General features: G+C 43.1%; 1 protein-coding gene across 1 annotated transcript in view; it reads right to left on the minus strand.

Moving 5' to 3' along the window:
• Positions 1-322: 322 nt before the first annotated feature.
• Positions 323-25,636, minus strand: part of SUCLG2 (succinate-CoA ligase GDP-forming subunit beta) — a 278,381-nt gene continuing 253,067 nt past the window's right edge. Inside the window, exons 10-11 of the mRNA XM_045990720.1 lie at positions 21,260-21,380; positions 323-1,399 (exon numbers count right to left, since the gene is read on the minus strand). Coding sequence (XP_045846676.1) covers positions 1,284-1,399; positions 21,260-21,380 — 237 coding nt within the window. The 3' untranslated portion in view covers positions 323-1,283. The remainder of the gene's footprint in view (positions 1,400-21,259; positions 21,381-25,636) is intronic.

Here is a 25,636-nt window from a genome sequence, read left to right on the forward strand (position 1 = left end):
AAAAGAAAAACTTTTAATGTTGGCAACTGAGCCTCACTAAATGGAACAAGTTTACATGTATATATTTCCTTCAGCATTGTGCAGACTGTAGTCATATTTTAACCTGTTAGACATCTATGACACTTACCTGGGCTTCTGGTTTATATAAAATTTTTATTCTTTCATTGCAAAATCTGTTAACAGAAATGGTGGTTGACAAAGTTGAACAGAACTGAAATAATCCCAGAACAACCCAAATTCTCTAATTTTGAAGTCACACCTAAGATGTAAAAGAAAAACTGTTTGAGAAATGAAATCGACTAAAAGGAGAAATACACAGCCCTTAGAGCTTAAAAAACATAATTTTATTTAAATTTGCGTACAGATAAAAATTTACCAAAATTTAAACAAAGACTCAATTCAAATTCCTTCCCACCACAGAAATGGACATTATGAGAAAAAGCCACATTCTGTCAATTACATTTTCCCAGCCGGTAGATTCTGGACAGACAAAAGAGGGGAGAAAAGACACCCACACAACAGAATTTTATCTTCACCACGGTCTTGTCTTGAAACGACTTAATTATGGAGATTTCTGTAAGAATCAACATTCTTCAGTTTTGACATTGAAATAGACCCTTCTATGCCAAAATCACAAATAAGGCTTCTGGCTGTATTTTTAGTGTGAGGTAAACAGTATAATCAATATTAAGGCAAACAGTCGAATACACATGTGGGGTATTAATGTGGATCATTTACTGTAGATAGTATGTTTTAGAACATTCAGGGATTTTCTAAGCATTGGAATTAGAAACTCGTAGAAGCTGTTGCGGTGTGCACAACCCTTCCGAATGTCTTAGCTGTGCCTTTTTGATAGTCTCTCAAATGGAATCTTGAGTTTTTTACAGCATGCAATTTTTTTTTATTAAAAATTGTTGTAAAATTGTTGTAAATGAACCAAGGTCTGTTCTCAAATTCTGTGTATATACACACACTGGCCAAATAGACTGCTCCCCCAAAGCTGGTGAAATATGCCTACTGAGCAGTCTTACCATGACGGAAAAGTATGAGAACAGGACATGGATAAAGGTTCTAAGTGAGATCAGATTATTTGGCTGTCTAGCTGTCTTATTCAAGAAAATGCAGAGATGCAGATTTAAGACTTAGGTACAGTGATTCATTCCCTGGCTCATCCTTTCTCCTTTCTCCCCCAATGGGATAATCATTTCCTTCACAGTGATGACAGAAACATTACTTTTTCTGGCAAAATGGACTTCTTCCTCCAAGGGGTCAGGACAGAGCTGTCACTTCTTAGCCACACTGGCCACAGACTTCTTGGCTGCGTCCTCCAGGTCGACGGCCGAAGTAATGGGGAGTCCACTGTTATTGAGAATGTTCTGGGCCTCGTGGACATTGGTTCCTAGAAGGTTGGGGTTGGGGGGGTACGAAGAATCACTGAAAGGAAACTGGAGGTGGTGCCCCGGGAAGTTTCCCGGGAAGCAGAAATTGTGCAATGCCCAGGTCTCATGAACACAATTTAATTAAATTCAGTTTCAGCTTCTTAGGATCCAGATTTAGCTATTTACATATATTCAGATGACAAATACACTTTTTTTGTTTTATGGCTTTTGTTTTGTTTTGTTCGCTCTTTTCACCTCAAATAGCTGGCATTACAAAGATGCTACCTATATTTTTTCTGGCATTTAAAAAAATGCAGATAATGATTTGCAAGATTCTTACAAGACTGTGAACAAAGAAAAACTAGTGACTACTTAGTCAACTAGTTTGAAAGAGGAAAATCCTCTGAAATGGATTCATCCCTTGCTTGAATAATCTGAATACGGAATCTAAAGAAAAAGAATGGGATGGTACAGAATATTGAAAGTAACACAAGAAGATGCAAGGACTGACCAATCCCTAGCTTTTCACCAGGAAATGAATTAATTATAGGTTTTAATCAATGTCATTGACAGGGAAGAGGATGTGGCAAGATCTCTAACAAGTGGTGGTCTGGCTAGAAAACAAGATGAAGGATAGGAATTGCATGAGACCAATGGATTTTTTTTTTTTTTAACTGATAAAAGCTGAAATTTCTGCTGATAATCTATAGTCAAGTGGCTTTCATGCAGGTTTGGCCCATGCCAGAAGTCATTTGTCTTGAAGACCTCTTGAAATGAAGGGTCTGAGTTGGCACTCAGCTAACGATCTGAGAACCCACCACTGATGGCACCAGTCTACTGCTTTGGGAAAGACAGTATTCCACACCTCTGTTCTTGCTTCCTCCCCTCCCTGACAGAAAGGGCAGAGGACCCGAAAAGAGCACTGCAGCCTCTGAGGGGGTGTCTCGGTGTCCCACTCCTGCTGGATTTGTAGCTTCTGCAGGCCAAGCGACCCTCCACCCCCTTGCCCAAAGGTGTGCTTCTGCAACTGACTGTTTAGCATGCAAACTGCTTCTCTGTTCTTTCAGGGCGAATGAGCCCATAGGAGAAATGTGATAAAATTTAAGAGTCTAATGAAATACCTCATCTTACATCATTTCCTATGCTTCTATCTAGTTAGCAAAGACAGAGCCTATTTATAAACAAAGACCTTGAAACATAGGCCTTGGAGGACCTACGTGTACAAATAAAAAGGAGGCATTCGGTCAGCATGTTTCATCCAAAGAGGCAAAGGCAGAGTTAAAGAGGAAGAGTTGTGCTGGCAAGGAGATGCAGTGTTGATTCTCCTGGGAGGCTGGGGTCCCCACAGCGGTGGGGAAGGGGACACTTGCCACTGCGTCTTTAGTTCAAGGCTTACTCACTGCTGTTTTCCACAGCAATCTGCTGAATGGCCTCTGTGGATAGCAACAACTCAAAAGGTAGGGAAGTTATCACCTAAGATCCCCGGCTTCTCTCTGTTGTGCGTTAGTTGTATAGTTTTAGGTAAATCATGTAACTCCTTTGAGTCTCAACTTCTTTATCTCCAGGCATAAAATTAGGATCATCTGCCCCATAACTAATACTCATTAAGCACTTCCATATTCCAGATATAATGCTAAGTGACTTGTGAGCAGCACATGAATCTTTACGACGATGGCGCCTAGATCTTACTGTCCCTATTTCAGAGATGACACAACAGAGATGAGAACTTGAACTCTGCTCGCCCTAATTATACAAGCCTATGTGTTCTAAAAGATACGCCAATCTGTTTCCCTGTCTATAAAATGACAATAATGGGGCGCCTTGGTGGCTCAGATGGTTCAGCGTTCCAACTTGATTTCGGCTCAGGTCATGATCTCAGGGTGGTGTGACCCAGCCCTACGTCGTGGGCTCTGTGCTTAAGCAGCCAGCTTAAGATTCTCTCTCTACCTCTCCCTTTGCCCCCCATGCCCCACCTCTCCTCCTCTTTAAAATGAGAATAATAATGCTGATAGCACAGAGTATGGTGAGAAGCAAATGGAATAATACATGTGAAAGGATTTCATAAATGTCTTTCTGTGTGTCTGTGGCAGACTTGCCTGGCTGTCCACCAAAGTTTCATGCTTTTCTTCTATATGGGACAGCTGTTGCCAGGAGGAAGCTGCCCAACCAGGAACTACATTTCCCAGGCCTTCTTGCATCTACGTGGTTATCATATGACTGAGTTCTGGCCAAGGGCATGTGAGTGGACATGAAACACACACCTATAAAAGTTACCAATATGAGCCTCTGTAGTCACCCAGTTTTCCCTGTCTGCACTCTGGAACACTGCCAGCCAAGACACCTTTTTGAAGATGGCAACGACTCCTTCAGCATGGATACTATAATAATTCTGTAGAGTAGAGCACCCCACTCACTTACCCTCTTAGCCTTTATATGAATGGGTAAGAACGTTCTATTACATTAAGACTCACATTTCAGTGTTTCTCTGTTGTTACAGGAGTCAGCATTACTTTAACTGACATGTTACTTTTTTTTTTTTTTAAGATTTTGTTTATTTATTTGACAGACAGAGATCACAAGTAGGCAGAGAGGCAGGCAGAGAGAGAGAGGGGAAGCAGGCTCCTTGCTGAGCAGAGAGCTTGATGTGGGGCTCGATCCCAGGACCCTGGGATCATGACCTGAGCCGAAGGCAGTGGCTTAACCAACTGAGCCACCCAGGCACCCCCAGACATGTTACATTTTAAGTGTGGTAGGCAGCTTCCAAAAATGGCTCTGCTATGATCAGTCCCCACCTCCGGGTGCTCATGCCCCTATATAATCCCTTTGGCTGTGGGTGGAGCCAGCAACTTGCTTCTAATGAGTAAGAATAGAGCAAAAGTGATGAAAGGTCACCTCTCGGACTAAGTCACAAAAGCCCATGTCTTCTTTCTTGCTCCCTCTGACTCTTTGTTCATTCTGATGAAGCCAACTGCCATACTGTGGACTGTCCTATGGAGAAGTCAACAAGGAAGGAACCCAGGACTGCTTTCCAGCCGAATGCCAAGGAGTAACTGAAGCCTACAGTCTGATAGCCTGCGAGGAACCGCATCCTGCCAACAGCGACAGGAGTGTGTTTGGAAGCAACCCTCCTAGAGGAGTCTTGACATGACCCTAGCCCTGGCTGACACTTGGACTGCAGCTTTGAGACCTTGAGCCAAAGGACCCAGCTAAGCCACACCCAGATTCGCTACCAGAGAAACTATGAGATCAACAACCTTCCTGGTGCTGAGCTGTTAAATTTCAGGGCAAATTGTTACATATTGGTTACTTAACTAATGCAGATATTAAGATTTATTGTTTCATTAATACAACCTCAGTGTTCATTTTGATTCATTTGGTAAAGTTTCAGGCAAGGTCCCAGAGGTTGAAAAGTAGGACAGAGGATCAGACTGTGGCAGGTGTTCAATGCAAGGCTAAGGGATTCTGACACTAATCTGTGCGTAGGACTTTCATGGAATCATGACACGATGTGAAGCAAAGTCCTGACTGACACAGAATGGAATTGGTCTTTGGACCACAAGGTCAATGAAAGTTAAATATATAAATTTCTATCTCCTTCAGCAGAGACATGGACTAGAGTTCTTTGCCAGGGGAGAAATCTAAGTTAGGATTAAAAAAGGCTCTTCTCCCTCTTTCCTTTCTCTCAGAGCATCTCCAGTCTCAACAAGCAGCCCCCAAGAACCTCATACATCAAGATGCAAGATCACCTGCCTGAACATTCCTCAACTCTGACTCTACCTTCCTTTGGGGAGAGTCCTGTGCACACAGATCTTGCCCAAGCCTGTCAAGCTCTCTCTGTGTAGCTGGACTGGTACAAGAATCAGCAGTGCCGGTAGGAGTGGTAACATTAACAAAAGCAATAATAGCAGCTCTCACTTAGCAGGCGTCATGCATTGTTCCAGGGTCCCAAGTATATTAGTTCATTTGTTCCTCAATGGCAACCCCGAGATAGCGACTATTCCTATTTTCCTTTTACAGAGGGAAGGACGGAGGCATAATTAAGTTAAAGGTCAAAGTCTAGCTAGCATGGCTAGTAATAGCTAGGAAATAGTGGAATAAACACTGAACTTGATCTTGCACTGGTCTGAATGACTTCTGGACCTAATGCTTGAAATATCGATGCTGAACCTTGGATGACCCCTTCTTACAGTTTTTATAAATAATGACATCATCATCATCGTAATCACAGTGATGATAATTAAAAAAGAATATTTGTTTTTCAGTCTTCCCACAATACTTTGAGACTTTGAACTTGTGAGTTTCGTGTTTCTAAAAGACCTTGTGAGTCAGTTGTTTATAAATGAGTTCTTTTTATTCATTTATTTACTTTTTTGGCCAAGAGCACTGAGGCTTAGTGATTGACAGGATTCAGTCTCAAAATCCTTTGTTCTTCCCACTCGGTTTTTGATTTCCTGGTGACTCCTGTTGACATTTAAAATCTGTAGCACTTTCCCACGCATGAGATCATCTAAACTTCAATGATGCTATAAATTACTTAAGAGCAGGGATCAGGTACAACTCAGGTGTCCATTTTTTCTGACCTCCCTGTCTGGCTGTACCTACCCTACCCAGTCTCCTGCTAGAGGAGGGACCACGTGGTGTTCTTTGCCTGGAGGCAGATAGGGACTGTCCCCACAGCATGACTGCACCTGATCCAAGGGTGATCCAAATACAGACGATGGTCATTAGCTTGTCCAGTTAGATTTGCTCTGCTGAGAATCTGAATGGGTAGTATACATGAAATAGAACGGGGCAGCCCCGAGAGGACATATACAGCTCTAAGTAATAAGCATGCGAGAGGAAGGCAGTGCAAACATGCAGAAAGGAGTGCTGTCGGGCACAGGCTGCTGGAGGGACGTTCCAAAGGGCGGCCTCCATGCCCCAGCTCCGTCCTCCTGGGGGCCAGCTGCATCCTGGCTCCCGTCCACTCTGAGAACTGTTTATGCACTTTTACCTGTATTCCTTTCCATGGGTATGGATGAAACCAGCTCTTGACCATTTCAGGTTTTTGAGACTGCTTGAGACTGCTCTTCCTTGCAACCAAGAAACCTGACTAAGTCAGTTCCTTAACTAACGCCTTGGTTGGGACGCCACGGAGCACCCGGTATTCTGAAAGGGGAAACAGGACTGATTTAGAAATTTGTGAACTGCAGAAATGCCGGGGCGGTTGGCCTTGAGTCCCCTACCCAGAACTCTTGCCTTCTTTCTGCTCGGCTGGTACCCAAATGTTCGTGTGAGACCTGTTTAAATGGCATTTTGTTGGGGATGCCTTCCTCGTCACCACTCCCCCAACCCTCAGACTAGAGCAGGGGCTTGTCAAAGAGCTTCTGCAGTACCTTGTACGTCCAGAATCACAGCACTACTGGGACTGCTCAATAACATTTCTCTCTTGCCCACCAAACACAAGATTTGTGGGGGCTGACACTGTGTTAGGCCGGCCCACCAGGATCCCTCTGAACTTGGCGCAGTAGCTGTTACAGAGCACCTGCTTGTTGATGGACTGAATGACGATGGACAGACTCATACATGGCAAGTGTGCTTCAGGAGGTGAGGTGTGGGAGGTGCTTTTCTGATCACTTTGCTTGCCTGATATCCCCCAAATAACTACTAGCATTGAAAGAGAAGCCCCAAACCACCTGAAAATAAGGTGCGACTGTTTCCGAGTTTCTCAGCTTCTGTAGTGGCCTCCTTTTCTAAAAGGGACGAGGAGCAGCTGGCTGGCTGAGTGCCTGGAGGGCTCCTAGCTGCTGCCCCTCCTTTGCCCAGCAGCTCTGCTTCCCTTCAACCTGGCCTCCCGCTGCCCCTCTTGTTCAAGGTTAAGAGCTAGGGGGCGGGGCCAGAAGAGGGGTGGAACAGCCCTCAGGAAAATGGGCCCTTCTCTCCTTCCAGCTGTTCCTACAGGGCCATATCAAAATGCCTAATTGCTTCACAATTCCAGGATCCATTAAAGTGAATTTTAATTATGCTTGCAGTTACACTTTAATTATAGCCTTAATTATTAAGTACAGGCTAGGCATACTCAGAAGCCCAACATGTGCAAGGGAGGGACAGGGAAAGGGAGGAAGAAGAGAAGGAGGAAAAGGAGAGAGGAGAGGGAAGGGGTGGGGGGGACAGAAAGGAGTTGGTGGGGGGGGAGGGGAAAGAGAGAGTCATGAGGAATAACCCAGAGATACAGACACATGAAAATAAAGAGGTATAGACAAGAGTCAGATACAGAGAGCAAGGGCAAAAACTGAGCCCATCAAGTCCCCAGAGCAGCAGCCCCTGTCCTGATCTGCCAGCACTCTGTCCCAGCACCCAGGTTGATTTCTCCCTGGACCCTTCTGCTTTGTTGTCCACACACCCTGCTTCCCTCATTACCGCGGGAGAGCAGCTCCAAGGGCAAAGTGGGAACACACAGAGAAGAGGGTCAAAAAGAAAACTAGCAGCGTCGAAAGGAGATCATTGGAAAAGAAAAAAAGGGGAAGCCTTGGGCAGATGTTTGCTGATGTGTGGGTTCCTTTCATTGACGCTGCTCTTTTGAATATTCAAGGTTGGTTTCTTCTTGATTCAGCAGGTGGCTGACACCTGCTCCCCATCCCCTTCCTTGTCTTTATTTCTAAATAGAAACCACCATAGCTGCTTTAAACTCCAACACAGAATTAAGAGTTCCAAAGACAGTGTCTATGCCTGAGTACGCAATTACAAAGGGAATTGATCTCTTCCCCACATTTAAATAGTGCTGCTGACATCCTCTAATATTTAGTAAATGCTGCATTGCTTTTCAATGAGGCTGCAGGACAACAGTTTTAATAACCACCTAAAGAGATAACTGATTGACTCACACTTGTTCAACTTCAAGCACTTCTTAACATCTGCTTGCCGAAAAGCTGCTAAGCTTTTCAAATCTGCCCGATGCCTTAAAAATGGCAATGCACAGAGAATCAAACGGGAATGGTTTGATAATGAAATCTCAGTCTACTGGCAGAGGATATTATAAAAAGAATAATTATTACATTTTTAAGTCTCCACCGGTGCATGTTTTACCACTGACTTCCTGCCAGCAGGTGGAGTGAGAGAGCTGTAATCAGAGACGCAAGGTTAATTCATCAAAATCTATTCTTTGCTTCCAATACTTGCAAGAGAAGGTAACACTGGACAGAAATTACTGGGTTTTGTTCAAAAGGTACTCCCCCCCCGCCCCGTCAGGCTTATCACAGGGCTGTGAAGAAAACTACTCTCCAGTCTGGATGTATATGGGAGCTGGGCTTTTTTTTTTTTTTTTTTTAAGAAAGCAATAGTTGGCACTTACTGAATATACACTAGGTGCAATTAATATCTGTTGGGTACATGAGTTAAGGGGTTCACAATTATCATATCACTTCAACCATTAGCAACCTTAAAGAAGACCTTGTTTTGTTTTTTAGATTTTATTTATTTGACAGAGAGATACAGAGCAGGCAGAGGGAGAGGGAGAAACAGACTCCCTGCTGAGCAGGGAGCTCTATGTGGGGCTCAATCCCAGGACCCTGGGATCATGACCTGAGCCGAAGGCAGCCACTTAACTGACTGAGCTACCCAGGCGCCCAAGAAGACCTTGTTTTTAATTCCCATTTTACAAATGAGATAACTGAGGAACTGGGAAGCTTAGGAACTTGCCCCATGCCCCCAGCAAGTCAAAGGCTAAGCCAGGATTAAGAATCTAGGTTTAGGGGGTGCCTGGGTGGCTCAGCGGGTTAAGCCTCTGCCTTCAGCTCAGGTCATGATCTCAGGGTCCTGGGATCGAGGCCCTGCATGGGGCTCTCTGCTCAGCAGGGAGCCTACTTCCTCCTGTCTCTCTACCTGCCTCTCTGCCTACTTGTGATCTCTCTCTGTCAAATAAATCAATAAAATCTTTAAAAAAAAAAAAAAAAGAATCTAGGTTTATCTGACTACAAAGCCACAGGACAACCACACAGCCTGACCTTCTAGTGCTAGAAAGAATCCTAATTATCCCTTAGGATAAATCTCTTGTTTTCACTAGAGGAAACTGAGGCCCAGAAACATTAAATGATTTGCTCAGGTCAAATTACCAGTGGAGCCATGACAGGTCTGTCTCTCGGCCTGGTGTTCTAAGACAGGGCAGTTCTAAATCAGCTAAGAATAGTTTTTACATTTTTAAATAGTTAGGGAAAAAAATCAGAAGAATAATATTTTCTGATGCATGAAAATTACATGAAATTCAAATTTCCGTGTCCATAAATACAGTTTCACTGGCCTACAGCCAAAGTGATTCATTTGCAGATTGTCGACGGCGGAGCTGCTGGGACAGAGTCAGCACTGCCCATAAATCCTCCAATACTTCGACCCTGGCTCTAAGCAATGGAATCCTCCCCCCTCTGTCCCGAGGAGAAAGGAGGTCAGTGGAAACGAACCCAATTCTACAAAGCAGCAGATTCCTCCTAAAATGTTCTCTGTCCTTTTGCCCTTGATCCTCTTTCATTATTCTCCTTTCAAGTGACAAGCAGATAGAAGAGGTCCATTTTCTTGGTGACATGTAAATTTAGATAACTTATCACATCTCTTTTGTCCTATTACTGTACTGTTAAAAATGGAATACTTCATCGAGAGTCCGGGGTAGAGTCCCGCTGCATCAGCAGTCCTCCCCTGTTTGAGACGATGTGCTCCCGACATCTCAGACCTTGCTCGGCACACAGTCGCCAAAGCCCCCAGAGTCCCCCCCTAGGTCGAGTTTGGAACCAGAGCTCGGGTAATGATGGCAGCTAACATTTACTGGAGCCAGGGCCTGTATAGGTTATTTGAAAACTCATCTGCTTCTTACAACAACCGCATGAGACTGCTGTACGTTTATTCCCATTTCCATACGAGAAAACTCAGACTTTATACCTGGATTGGTCACGAGAAGTTGAGTGACCTTGGGAAGTTACTGTGGTTGGATGAGTATCTTACAGAAATGCCTTGTATCCCCCACATTTTAGAAAAATCAAGAATGACTAAGATACCCTATAGGACTCTATCTTCCTCAATAATTTCTTCTGCTGCGGTAAGAAGAAACCACCGCTGAGGGTGTGAGTGTGACAAGTGTTCTCAAGATGCCAGCTGGAGCCACTGCTCGTAGTGACAGGAAGCTGATGGCGGGGTTGTGAGGCTGGTGCGCACAGACTTAGGATCGTGCTAGTGAGGGTGAGGACCAACTCTAACATATATCCATCAAGGGCTCACGTGAGCTGCTGATGCTTTTGCTTTCAACTACGTTAACTGTCCAAAAAAGCAACATATAAAATATGTTGGTATGGGAGGCTTACTGTCTTGTCCTTTTTTTTTTTTAAAGATTTTATTTATTTATTTATTTGACAAAGAAGGAGATCACAAGTAGGCAGAGAGGCAGGCAGAGAGAGGGGAAGGGAAGCAGGCTCCCTGCTGAGCAGAGAGCCTGAAGTGGGACTCGATCCCAGGATCCTGAGATCATGATCTGAGCCCAAGGCAGAGGCTTAAGCCACTGAGCCACCCAGGTACCCCTGAGAGGCTTACTATTAAACTGGAACTGAATGAATCCTCTGGCAAGCAAGAATGCCGTAAAATTCTATACCTACTAGGAATAGGGCCATTCTTGTAAAGAAGGGGTGTTCTATATACCTAAGCATCTGCATGGAGCTCCCCTTTGTGCCTTTCTTCAGTCTACCTCATGGCTTTCAACTCATGTATATTCTAACACGTGGGTGATTTCAGGAATTTTCGAAGGTAATTTTGGTGGTGAGAGACTTCTGTCTGGAATCCTGATTTCTGAAACTCCACGGCTGCCTGAGAAGGGACATCAGTGCATCGTGGCCCATGATTCTGTACCTGCATGGGGGAATGACTGAGAGACCTCACTGCTAATCTGGTCCATGAGAAATTACTCTTAGAGCCCAAATCTTTCTCAACTTTTACAAAACCATTCAGAGCTGAGGATGGAGAGGACTTTAGAATCAGAGACCATGAGGCGTTTCCAGAATTCTAGGTCTTGCTGCTGGCCTCTTCTCTACCCACACCAGGCTGCAACTTAGGCCCCACTGTCTGTCTCTGAACGATGATTTATTGTGGCAGAGCTATGCCCGTTCCTTTCTGTATTGTCTACAGTGCTTCTGTGCTACATGGCAGAGGTGAGTGACTGCAATAGGGAATACGTGGCCCACAAAGTCTAAAATTTGGCCACTTACAGAAAAAGTCTGCAGACCTTTGCTGTCTACAGTCCACATTTTTGGCCCTGTGGCTGTGGCATACGGGAACCCAGGCTCATCTCACGCCAGGCTCATCTTCCTGCTTCTGATGCAGCAGGCAGCTGGACTCGCAGTGGCCGGCGCTTGGCTTGAGTGCCTCCCACTCTTCGTTCTCACCTCTGTGGAAGACAATGACCACAAAGCTCTTTGCCACTGAGCTGGGGTATAGTTTCAACATCTTTCTTGGTACAGAACTGCAGGCGGTCACTGCCAATAAAGAGAAGGGGGAGGGAGATGAAAGCTATTTGTCCTGCCTATTCTCGAACATTCGAGAGGAGTCTTTCCTCCTAGATAGCTCTGTCTTTGGCCAGCCTCAATGTGGTACTCTCTGGGACAGTCTTATTAAGAGGACCACCTGCTACCCTCTAACATAGGACAGACAGAATCTACCAGGGTGTCCCTCTCCTCATCGCAGTGTGTTCTCTCTCTCTTTGGTGGCCGATCAAACACGACTTTCAAGTGTTATATATGGAAACTGAGGCAGGAAATGAACTGACTGATCACTCAGAAAACGCCCACAAAGCGGATGGTGGTGTCGTGATGTGCAGGACTTAGGCTGTGCTGGTCCCCAAGCCAGCCGTGCTCTAGAACCCCTCGTTATTACAAGTGCCCCACAGAAACAATGTCAGGCTCCTGTTCCTGAGGGAAGGACCACTGGCTGGACTGAGGCAGCCACCTGACCAAAAGGCAGCCCATGTCCAGGGAAGACTGATCACTGGATGTGCATCAGAGAGGTGTCTCCTTCCAAGCAGAGCATAACACGGTGGGTCTCATCTCTGACTACCACTGGCTCTGCGCTGGCAGTGGAGACACTTCTCTGACTGGAATGTCTGAAAGGAGAAAGACAGCATGTGTAGCCCAGCCATTTCCACTGCCTTTCCTTTGGACTGTGCTCTCCCAGGGGGCCCAGACTGCCCCTCTGGATCCGTGGTGCCTGTAACTGGGTGTGTCTGGGGTTCAGAGTAAGAAAGATCACTCTCGGTATGCATGGTGCATCCTTTGCCTTCTTCATCGTTAATGAAAGTGATATTTTGGTCTCTTAGACCCCTGCCGTATTTCTCATCAGATTCCCCAGATGGGGAAGGAGCCACTGGGTCTCCTGAAAGACCCCAACAACATGGACCAGTTGGATGCCTACCTTGCTAAGGGGTGCTGAGTAGCTTTTTCTCGTGTAAGGCAGCAGATGTCCAACATGGCAAACATTTCAGCTACTTATGTGAACCATCTAGAGGTAAAATGAAGATTCGAAGTGCCATATCTAGTAGATTGTCTGGAAACTTAAATATTCTATCTAAAAAGCTTTCACTACCCTAATACCTTAGGTTAGGTCCTGTGAGACTTGGTGTAATGTTTAAGTGCAGCAAAGTTTAAACATTCAGAAGTGTTTATCGATTTAAACAATGAGAAGATTTAAGGCTCAATGACAGAGCAGGATTTTCTCCAGCATGTCCTCTGATTTAATACTGCTGATGATGAATTTAACACTAAGGAGGGTATTCAGGGAGAAGATGCCAGCGACTGGAAGGAGGAGACGTGACAGACATCCACAGGAAGTGAAATCAGTCTCAGAAAAGATGTATCCATGGGGAACAGGGAAGGAGGTAGGAGATGAAGAGAAAGCAAGGGGAGGAAAAGAGTGTGCGGAAACTGGGGACAGAGAGGACAATAAGGATCAAACAGAAAGAGGAAAGAAACACACACGGGCCAAGAAGATATGGTCCCTCCTTCTGGAGCCACATTCCACGGACCAACCACAGAACGAATGGAGGAGTAGAGAGCAGGGAAAGGCGTGTTCGGTGAGGCTGGGGGCCGAGGTGGGAGAACAGGTCCACTTTGCCTTAAAAGAGAAGAGGGATTGAGCAAGGAAGAGAAGATAAAAAACTCGGTGCTGAGCAACTGTTGGGAAATGTGCAAAGAGGCCAGGGACAGAGAGCCAACCCCTGGGCGCTGCTGGGCATCCACACTCCACCCGGGATCATGTCCCCACTCAGCCAGCAGTCCCTTATTCTCTGCTGACTCTGAGGGAAAGCAGCAAACCCTGAACAAAAACTTTCTCCAGCTAGTCAGCCACAGCAGTCTGACAGGAATCAGAGGAATAATGGCCGCCCTCCTCTTGGTCTCACACCCTCATAATAACCGAAGACTCGCAGAATGGACACCACCAAGTGTGTGGAGACACAACAGAACACTCTCTAAACACTTTAATCTTCGAGGTTTGTTTTCCCCTTGGGCAGACCAAAGCATCATGTAGTGACTTTACTGTGTCTCTGCTAAGAAAGATACTTGATGTGCTTTGCTCTGACTGGGGCTCCAACTCGTCAGTATGGCAGAAAGCAGCAATAAGGAATAAGGACCTGTCCACACCTGCCCACAAGGTGCTAGTGCCTTGGTCCAGAAAGTAAAAGAAACAGGATACAAAGTTTCTGACTGAGAGACGTTTATGTTCTCAACAACTATAAAGAGAGTTAAGGGCACATTTAGAGAGATTGGCAAGGATAAGGAAGGGACCCACAAGGGACTCTTGTTTTGAAAGTTTATTTGTCAAAAGAGAAGCAAGATGTTTATGTTGCTGAAACAAACCATTTGGTACTGTATGGAAGAACCAAACTGGAAAGACTTGTCTAAGAGAAAAAGAACCCAATCTACCAACCATCTAGGCTCATTGTTTATGGCTTAACTTGGAATCATAAGGAACACCTGAGAGAAAAGCAAATTTCTCTTCAGACTTATTTGAAATATAGAAATTTGCTGCAGGGGTGCCTGGGTGGCTCAGTCGGTAAAGCGTCCACTTTCGGCTCAGGTCATGATCCCAGGGTCCTGGGATCAAGTCCCACATCAGGCTCCGTGTTCAGTGGGGAATCTGCTTCTCCCTCTCCCATTGCCTGCACCTCTGCCTGCTTGTGCTCTCTCTCTCTGTCAAATAAATGAACGGAATCTTAAAAAAAAGAAGAAGAAGAAGTTTGCTGCAGATTTAAATGGGACAATAAGGAAAAACAATTTTTTTTTTTTTTAAAGTTCTCTAAAGGTATTGGCAGGCCCTGATCTAGAACAGTAAAACTGCCCATACAAAACCCAAAGCTTTGGCTAAAACATCTTTGCATGCTGAGTACATGCAGGTGTTAATAAATGTCTGTACGTTTTTCAAACTTGTCATGGGTTGGGCTACATTAACCATCCAGGTAACTTTTGTGCCAAGCATACATACAAGTTAAAGAGGGGTAAAAAAAATGTCTCAGATTATTTGTTCTTTATTCATACCAGAAACAACTGTTACAAAAACTAAACCCTCTCCCCCACAAAATGCAATTGCTCGATTTACCTAGGAGTCTTTTATATACAAATAATCCTGTGTCTCAGCTGGTGAGTTCTGCTGTGATAAGGCAAGTAAATACAAGTAATTATAAAACTACCATTTTCAAAGAGGAGAGTAAGCCTTTCCTTACCCACTGGTAAAACAAGTTGTACTTATACAGCTGAGAACAAAGATTTGTCCGCAAAATCCCACTAAATCAAGTCTCATTTGATTAATTAAAACTTCTTTTATCAAAAATCTCTAATACACTGTGTGTAGCAACAGAGTCTTGAAAATACAGGTCACAGATTAATGAGAATTATGGCAAGGATCTTGGATCTTCCAAATGGCCATTTCGCAAGCAAGAGAAACTAGCTTCTTTATTTATAGGAAGTAGATGCTACTAACAAAACCTGTTATTGGTTTCTGAAATGCCTGTTATCTTGGTCATTAAATATCTGTCATTTGTTTAGACTATATAGCCATGTGTCAGAGTGAAACTCAGCAAGTTAACAAATGTTAGCAATAACACTTATTTATTATTTTAATTCAGACCCCATGTAGAACTTGTCTGCCACACTTAGTTTTTATGTGTCACATCCCAGCATAGAGGCTGGGATGATGGGCGCCTTTTCCCATCACCTTTTTGCTAGCTGGATGATGGTGCACATTCTGGGGATGTGAACCGATTTTAATATGAATATAATTGAAAAATTCATCAGTTAAAACAGAAAATATCAGTGTTAAATCAGGTTAAATAGCAACTACCACTAGAATTGTCCAGAATGTTCCCGACTCTTCACAGACAAGTTGTTTGTTCAGAAAAAAGGATCCATGTCATGCACTAAGGTTGGGTAAAGGGTAGCTGAATGCACAGACATTTGTGGGAGGAGAATTTATGTTCTAACCCAGAGAAAGCTAATGAAAAATCTATATGGAGTACAGAGAAATTCCTCCAAAGGTCCTGGTAGTTAGCAACTGTTCCCCATTGGAAGCGCTGAGAACGACTTCCTGTGACAGGACATTTTTGGTTTGGGTTGGTTTCTCCTTTTAACTAAGCTGTACTGCAAGAGAACAATTTCTAAGACAGCAAGATGTGAGTGTGGTTTACTGAGGGACTTCAAAATGGGTTGACCTACCCATTTTTCTATCACGTTTCTCCTTGGACCACTCCCCAAATTCCTCCCTCTGTACCTCCACATGTGTCCCATCTGACATTACAGGCTTATCTCAACTAAGGATGTGACTACACCACAATGTAATACTTTCCCATTCTCTCTAGCGAGTTCCCACTTCTGACTTGCCGCACTCCATCAACCGTGCCACCCTTCATTCGCGTGGTCATTAGATTTAAAACCCAATGTCCCTCTTTTATTCTCTCATTTCTTTTCCTATCTCTGCTGTTGTCTACTCAACTTTTACTTCTACATGGCAAACCTGTCTGGGTTTTTAGTTTCCAGCTAATGTTGTAGACTCGGACTACGGACATGATTTCAACTTTGTTTTTGTTTTTAAAGATTTTGTTTTTTTATTTATTTGGCAGAGATCCCAAATAGGCAGAGAGGCAGGCAGAGAGAGAGAGAGAGAGAGGAGGAAGCAGGCTCCCTGCTAAGCGGAGAGCCCAGTGCGGGGCTCGATCCCAGGACCCTGGGATCATGACCCGAGCCAAAGGCAGAGGCTTTAACCCACTGAGCCACCCAAGCGCCCCTGTTTTGTTTTATTTTTTTTTTAATTTAATTTTTTTTTCAGTTTCCAAAATTCATTGTTTATGCACCACACCCAGTGCTCCATGCGAAATGTGCCCTCCATAATACCCACCACCAGGCTCACCACCCACCCCCGCCCGCCAGGCAACCTACCCTCCTCCCCTCCAAAACCCTCAGTTTGTTTTAGCCATACTATGTTGTTGCAAAGCCATTACTCTCTCCAGCACAGCCTTCTGATCTACCCAGGTCCTAGGTTTCAGGTTGTACTACTATTATAGTCCCAATACCAACTGTCAAGTGTGGAACAGATCTCATGCCTTGTTTCTGATTCTTTACCAAATTCCCTCCCCTTTCCTTTCCAATGATTCAAATCTTACTTATTACCATGCTCATCTTGGAAACTCTCCTTTTATAATATCTCTCTGCTAACTCACTTCTCTAAATGTACTATAATTATAGTAGTCAATGTTGAATAAGCTTAAAAAGGAGACTATGCCAAAGAAAGTAGGCTGAGCTACATAGGCACTCAGCTTAAGGGACACATTTTACAGAAGTCCTCACTCCCTTAACATAAAGAGCACTGGCTTGGTTTTTATTTAGTTCCTTTTACAGGGCCTTCAAGGGTAATACCATCACGGATTTTCTTCATTTTGTTATTTCTGATTAGTGTCAAGAGCAGGATTAAAGCAGAATTCTTTGCTTTTCTCTTGTACCAACACAACATGGGGACAGGTCTGATTTGGTGTGGGCTGTTGGTTTCCCAGAAATCACATATGGAGATTAGTGACCTTGATACAAACCACATTGAGTGTGAGACACATTTTTCACATAAGAGGAAGTAATGAACACCAGTAGGATTCCAGAAATACTGAAAGCTCTCCTGCTTTTGGTATCTTGATAAAAGGCCCTCGATGTTTCTTATGGGATAGGGGTCATTCCAAGGAAGGAGAGGAGGGGCAACGAGGTCACCAAGGATATTTTTAGTCTACATAAATTTGGGGGGACAGTATTCTTTTTGAGTTCATCTCAAATCATCACATTCAATTCTCCATGGTACACTGCATGGTAGACACTGCAAGGTATCAATATTTGCAGACTCCACAGGCCATGATGGTGGTTCTCTGGGATGCCCCAATGGCTACTGCTACTAAGACAGAAGCAGTCTATTAGGGCCAACACCCGTTAACATTTTGTATCTATTATCTTGTATTGTTCATTTTTTTTTCTTTTTGTTGTATTTCCCCATTTATCTAATAACTAACATGGCTTTTCTATTTCTTTTTTTTTTAAGACTTTATTTATTTATTTGACAGACAGAGATCACAAGTAGGTAGAGAGGCAGGCAGAGAGTGAGGAGGAAGCAGGCTCCCTGCGGAGCAGAGAGCCCGATGTGGGGCTCGATCCCAGGACTCTGGGATCATGCCCTGAGCCGAAGGCAGAGGCTTTAACCCACTGAGCCACCCAGGCGCCCCATGCTTTTTCTATTTCTATACATCCTACTTAATATCTAAAGCTCGGTGATCCGAACATAATATTTATTATGTTAATTAATGAATTAAAAAAACCACAAGCATCTATTTTGGAAGTGCACTAACTTAAAAGATACAAATCTGATGTCTAACAAACTGAGAAATTGTAAAGCTTCTTCCTAGTAGCTCAGAGAGACCCCTGAGGCCGGCAACAGAGATTATTAGAGGAAAAAATATCAGATGTGGTATTTTGCTTAGTTCGGCATGTGTATTATCCAGAAACACAAAATACGGATATAGGAGAGGGGTCATTTAATGCTTCTGGAACACTAAGTGCAGTGTGAAAATAAGAGAAATGCTCCTTGTTAAGAAAAAAATAGTGAAGTAGAAAAGTAAAGTGGGGTAACTTTTTTTTCTATGAATGTACTCACAACAAATGATTATAGGCCTCTGCTGAACCATTCAAGCATACAGGGGATCAGAAGAAAGAAGGAGCCCACCAAATTATACACTCATTTCTAAGCAACAGACACGAGTCTAATCTGATAAAGAGACTTGCTTCCCTTGAAAAACACAATCAGCGCTGACTTTTAGAACCTGAGGGCTACTGGTCACTTGGACCCTGAAAACACTGTGACATCCACATTTTAATCAGAATTATACATACTCTGATGAAGCCACTAACATCTTGATCAGTTTTTTCAATGCAGCTTTGCCAGTAACTTTCCTTTTATTGAAATTATTTTTATAAGGATCAATTATGTCACATTTACATTTTTAAGGAGGTTTGATTCATTCATATGTTTTAATGTCCATATTAAACTTTGCCAACGGGTGCTCCAGCTACTTCCATTTCCTTTGTGACCATATTTCTTTCAAGCCCATATGGTGCAGACCTACATTTGTGAGGCAGCGAGTCTCAGGGAGAAAAGGAGAATGGCAGAGAGTGAGAGAAAAAAGAAACAGAAAGAGGCAAACAGAAAAAACAAAACAAAACAAACAAGCCATAGCTGCTCTGGAACCTTGAACTCAAAGGACAAGGATACAAAGAACAGGGTCAAAATGTCCCTGGACTTGATCTTGAGGGGAAGAAGGTCTCTAGGGAATTATGGCACCAGTACAGAGGTTGGGGAAGATTCTCTGTATTATCTTAAGAACAGCACTACAGAATTCTCCTGGGGCTGCTTAGTCACTGTAATCTGAACTTGCTGAGCAGGTGGATGGCCGTTTGCACAGGTTCTCACACTGGAGGGCCTATTTTTGCTTCTCTGCTACAGCGGTTTTCAAAGTGTGGTCCATGGAACCCTGGGGGAAGTTCCTGACGCAAAAACCATTTTTATGATAATAACAACAACACTCTGTTGGCACTTGCCCCGATGAAGCCAAAACAAGGGTGGTTAAATGACTGGCATGTTACCATGGATTCAAAGGCGTGGCACCGAGCTGTAGGAATGGCCACTGTATTTTCACCACCACGCACTTGCAACAAGAAGTTGCCACTTGCCGGTAAGAATGTCCTTGATGGACAGTAAAGGAATATTAATTTTATTAAATCTCACCTGAGCATAGGTCTTTTGAATACTCTGAGTGACGTACACATAAAACAAGTCTGCTGTACCCTGAACTATGATGGTTGTTCTAAAAAATGCATTTGTGCAACTGTCTGAGTAGCAAACTACACCACCCACTTCTCTATGGAACATTATATTTTCTTGGAAGAATGACAGACACACTGTGGTTATCCTGACTTAGGAATGTGGTACCCATTTTCTCCAAAATGAGTGAAGCCAGGCTGTCACTTCGAGGAAAAGAGCTGACTGATGTGTGGCTGATGATAAAATTATACTTTATTTAAAGTGAAAATCAGATTTCTGAAAAAGTTGCATCTACCACCTTGACAGTATCCCAATATTTAGACGTTTTGTTGATGAGAATGGTGTGATATGAACAAAGGTGAACTTTTTGATATTGTGTGTTGAAATGTGCCAACCTTTGGATGATCCGCATAATTCCGTTATTTTCCATTTGCATGGTACTGCAAACCATACATGTAGAAGATCCGCTGAATGTGTAGGACAGATCAATAGATTTTATTTATTTATTTATCTGTCAGAGAGAAAGTGAGAACACAAGCAGGTTCCCCGCTGAGCAGGGAACCCTGACTCGGGGCTTGATCCCAGAACCCTGGGATCCTGACCTGAGTCAAAAGCTGACTCCTAACTAACTGAGCCACCTAGGCACCCCAGATCAATGGATTTTAATATAAGAGCATGAAAAATCCTCTGAAATAGTTTTAGATTTCATATAATACTAATCCTTAAAAAGAAACTACTACTTACTAACTTTAGTGTAGTACCAATGAAGAAAGAAAACTCACAATTACATGAAATGGTTATTAAAAATCCCTCCCTTTTTCAAGTGACCCTTGTAAGGCCATATTTTCCTCACACACTTCAGTCAAAACAACATATTGCAACAGATATAATGCAGAAGCAAATATTAAGCTATATAGTAAATAAAGGGATTTGTAAAAATGTAAAACAGTGCTACTATTCTCGCTAAAATTTTTATGGTAGTTATTTTTCATAAAATATATAGCATAATATATTTGTATATAAAGTATACAATATAAAATTATTGTTGAAAAAGTATTTTAAAAATTCCAAGTAGGTATACTTGTTACCAAATTAATTACTTCTATAATTTAATTAATTATGTAATCAGTTAATACCCACAGTTGTAACACAAAATTAACCTTAGCACTTTAGGGTCCTCAATTTTAACAAGTAAAGGAGCCCTAAGACCAAAACGTTCGACAACCATTGCTCTCCCATGATGAATAAATCTTGGGGTAGCATTTCTCAGAGTGTTTCAAAGCACTAATCTTATGAAGTGATTCATAATAAAGGAACTCCACCCTGGAATGAGTGTGGAAAATATGGAGAATCATAACCCATGCCATTCTTGGAGAGAGGCGGTCCTTACTAGCTTGTTAGAGACTCAGAGAAGTATTTCTGTAGAGCATCTGTTCCACTTTACTTAACCCAGTGTTTCTTTATGCTGTCTTAGGAAGTCTGTACCTGCAAAACCTGCTGGCACCTGATCTTGGGCGCTGTGGAAGTCTACCATGACTCACCTTCCAGCCGGACCACCAGGGGCACCTTGAGTTCCAGCTCCCGACAGGCTTTGGTGATCCCATTAGCAATGATGGCACAGTTGACGATTCCACCAAAAATATTGACAAGGATGGCTTCCACCTGAAGTCAAAAATAGGAAGGTGCCCATCAAAACGCTGTTCGCTGACATTCTCAAAATTAACTGCCTGAGCAATAGAGACAATTAGAATAAGACTTGTTGTTGTTGTTGTTGTTTTTAACCACAGAATGAAAAATGAAGGACGAAAGGCCCAAAAAAGGTTAAAAAAGTTAATCAGTAAATAGCAATCTATATCATGACCATATTAACTCATATTCTCCCATCACTCAATTCTCTGAACTCAACGTGGAATCAATCAACACTCATTTATTACATAGTCTGTTCTGCTTTTTCTTATATTGTTGTCTAAAACTGTTCCTCTTTGAGTAGTGTCATTTAAAATTTTATGAACTTATTTCTTTCCCTCCCCCATGCTTTATTAAATTTTTATCTGTCATCGTGCCTTAGGGAATATTTCGAAAGTAGGAAGTTAGTGATTATTTGCTGTTTTGTTTTAGTAGGTAAAGATTCAAGCTTTTCCATGCTTCCTTAATACCTTTTTGATATGCTAGAGGTATATTCTCAAGAACCAGAAATAGTTTAATTATCTTAGATAACAACATTTTGATTAAAAAAAATGAGCCCCAAAAGAATGAGATACAAGCTCATACCACAAGTAAGGATCTGAAGAAAGTTAAGCCAGTGACTGGAATTTTTCAGAAATGTAAATTTAAACCCATCATGTTAACCTGTTTGTACATATTTCATATTCAAAGTCATGCGGACAAAAAAAAAAAAAGACTCGTCCTGACTTGATAAATAGGTATAAGAAAATCCTGTATAATTAACATGAAGAACAAGATAATGAAGAGAATTCATTACCTAGATTAATTGATAACACCCACAGAAAATGGCTATTCATCAAGCTGAAGGCATCAAAATTCCAACGATAGCATCACAATTAAATTAGGGTACACTAAAGCATATATGTGTGTGCAGCACACCAGTTAAAACCCTGTTACTTCGGGGCGCCTGGGTGGCTCAGTGGGTTAAGCCGCTGCCTTCGGCTCAGGTCATGATCTCAGGGTCCTGGGATCGAGTCCTACATCGGGCTCTCTGCTCAGCGGAGAGCCTGCTTCCCTTCCTCTCTCTCTGCCTGCCTCTCTGTGATTTCTCTCTGTCAAATAAATAAAATCTTTGAAAAAAAAAAAAAAAAGAAAACCCTGTTACTTCAATATGCTAAATTAACTACACAAACAGGAGGAGAGATATGAGGAGGGACACCTCAGTGGTTCAGCCGGTTCAGCATCCAACTTTTGGTTGTTTCAGCTCAGGTTATGACCTCAGGGTCGTGAGACTGAGCCCTGCATAGGGCTTCAAACTCCATGGGGACACTGTTTGGAGATTTTCTCCCTCTGTTCTTTCCCCTATTCTCTTTCACAATTAAATAAATCTTTTTAAAAAAATGCAAGAAAAGAATGCCTTCCATGTGTTCTGCATTTAACTGTTTCAGAAAGTACCCAATGTGAACATTTATTTTAAATTTTGATTCTTGCCTGAACCCTATTCAGTAAGTCCAGTGGAGGTTAGCCCTCTGTAGCTGGTAAAGCTCCAAGGTCACACAACGAACATGTTGCAGTGGTAAGGCTCGAAGTCAACCATTCATGCCAGATACTAGCCCTGGAATCCTGGGCAAGCTTCACTCCTGAACATGGCTTCCTTATCTAAAAGGCACAAGTAACAGTACCTAGTCTACAAGGTTGTTGGAAGGCTTAAATGAGATAATCACATGAAATGCTTAGCACATGCCTGTAAAGAAATTAACGGATATTTATACATACATTTATTTCAATGAGCAATAACAAGAGTGGACAAGTTACCTAGACAACAGGTAAAAAATAAGAAAACCCCTCTCAGTGCTCTACAGCTATGTTGAATTAGAACAGAATGGAGGCACATGCTTAGTGAAGCTCAATAAAAGGTAATGTCTTAAGAATAAAGTAAATGAGCGATAATTTTCAAACCAATTAGAGATGGGGGCCACTCCCCAAACAGAAACCTCCCATTACCATTCACAGCAGGCTGACTGGTAAGCAGAAGCTTGCTTTCTAATGACAGCTATTAAATGCTGTTAGCAGTGAGGCCTGGTGCAGCAGTAGTTTCCAAATAGCTGTGGGATGGAGAGGCACTTGCCAAAACAATGGAATAAAAAACACTCAAAGGCAATAATGACTCCACAGTGTCCCAGAGAGAAACTCAGGAACTGCTGAGGCTCACTCAAGTTTATGCACGAGGACCAGGCTTTTCCAGTGAGGTGCACACGGCCACCTGGACAGGTCTGCCACGTTTCAACCTATACATTCTTTAAGGGTGAATTCAGAGGTCAACCTGCATCCCCATCCCCAGTGTGCAACTCCCTTGTGGGGGTCACCTTTGTGCTCCTCCATGACAGTACCTTGTGGTTTGTCCAGGGACAACTAGCACAATTCACAACACAGCACACTCATCTACTAAACAGTTGTTTCAAGAGTGAATGAATTAAATTAATTTCAGCAGATGCTTAATGACCATCCTCCTTGTACTGGGTACAGAGTGAAGGGCTTAGGATATGGAGATGAATAAGATACCACCACTGTCCTCAAAGAACAAAGACTCAAAGACTAGTTTGAGAGCCAGACCGGTAACTGGTGATTACAATCCAAGGTCTGCAGATGCCTCACAGAACGAAGACCAGGGTGGGGTCAGCGATCCACACTGCTACCATCAGAGAGGTACTGCTCTGATCAACAAAGAAAGGGAAAGAACAGGAAATCAGGTAGCAGAGAGCAGCCAGGATGAAGGCCGAGAGCGGTTACCCAACTTAGTTTGTTCGGGACTACGGGCTAAATAGGGAAGTCGCCCAAGATTGTACAGGTTACACACTTGCAGGTGTTAGAGGCCAGGGATGAGAACTTGACTCTTTGCTTAGTCCTTCCCTTTTCAGAGCTGGGTGAAGGCAGGTGTTGAAAGTAACCGCCTTTGGAGGGGGCTGGAGAGGCGGTCATAGGAGAGGCAGGGAGGGACAGAGGGAAAGAAGGAGCACATGAGCAAATACGAGCTAAGAGATATGGTCCATGTGAGAGCGTTAGAAAGGGAGGGAGGGAGGGGAAGAGAGAGAAATAGAGAGGGAGAGGCTGAGAATGCAAAAGGGAGAGAGAGGGAAAGCAGTGTGGAAGAAAGAAGGAGAGACTTTAACCAATACCAACAACGCAGTTAGGACTTTTACGAGAATAGCAAGACAGCAGTACTCACAGGCTGCTTAGCTCAGGAAAAGGGGATTCTTTAGAACACCTGCTGCGCTCAGAGCAGGAAAGGAAAATCGCCACCCGGGGTGGAGGGAAGACCCCACTCCACCCGAGATGATGCCATTCTCTTCCACTATAAAGTAATTTGCTGCAGTCATGCACTTCAGTGGAAATCTGATTTAAGGTTTCACTCTGGACCAATTTCTATAATTAACGACTGTAATCTACAATCTCAAACTGAGAATGAAATTAAGACGGTTTGAAAATGAAAGCCTCGTGACATCATTATTATTAGTTAGCATTTATAAACCATGTCCAATTTTCGATGTGTGCCTCACGTGTCCATTCATTATTATAATCACTAACTGCTGTTCCATGACAATACCAACAGCAACTTCAAGTAGTCTTTTTGTTTTGTTTTGTTTTCCTGGCAAAGAGAACATTGGGGAAAACAACAACAAAAAAGTCAGTGGTTAGGTCTATTTAGGTACCAAGAGACTTTCCCGGAAGATTCCTAAGTGCTTTTACGAACAGGCTTTTCCGAATTCTCAGGTGAGAATTACAAGGGTTGCTATTTACAGTTTCAGAAAAGTTAAAGATCATCCAGTGAGGCAGATCCAGGGCCAGAAACACCGCCCAGGTCCCCAGCCCCCAGACGGCAACTCCCACGGTGAGGTCTGCGGCGGCCATTGGCAGCTGTGCAAGTGATCTGACAAGCCAAATGCAGGTTTTTCAAATGTCTCTCTGTGTTTGGCTTTGCAAAATATACTCTGGTTGCAGATTTTAGTCCACAATTAAAAGTAAAGAATGAACTTCAAAAGAAGAAAAGCTATCGCCTTCGGTATTTATCAAGCTCTTTTCAACCCTGAATAAACAAACCAGCCAACGGAATCACTACTAAAACCCTTTTTGGCAACATCACCTTCTTGAGTATTTGATGTACATCAGGAACCCCAGACAGATTATAGTCACAGACACTAATATCTTTGGATAATTTTAGATAAGTCCTATGACCAAACTCTCCTTTAGGATTT

The sequence above is a fragment of the Meles meles genome, chromosome 20 (genome assembly GCF_922984935.1).
Source record: "Meles meles chromosome 20, mMelMel3.1 paternal haplotype, whole genome shotgun sequence".
Taxonomy (NCBI): Eukaryota; Metazoa; Chordata; class Mammalia; order Carnivora; family Mustelidae; genus Meles; species Meles meles.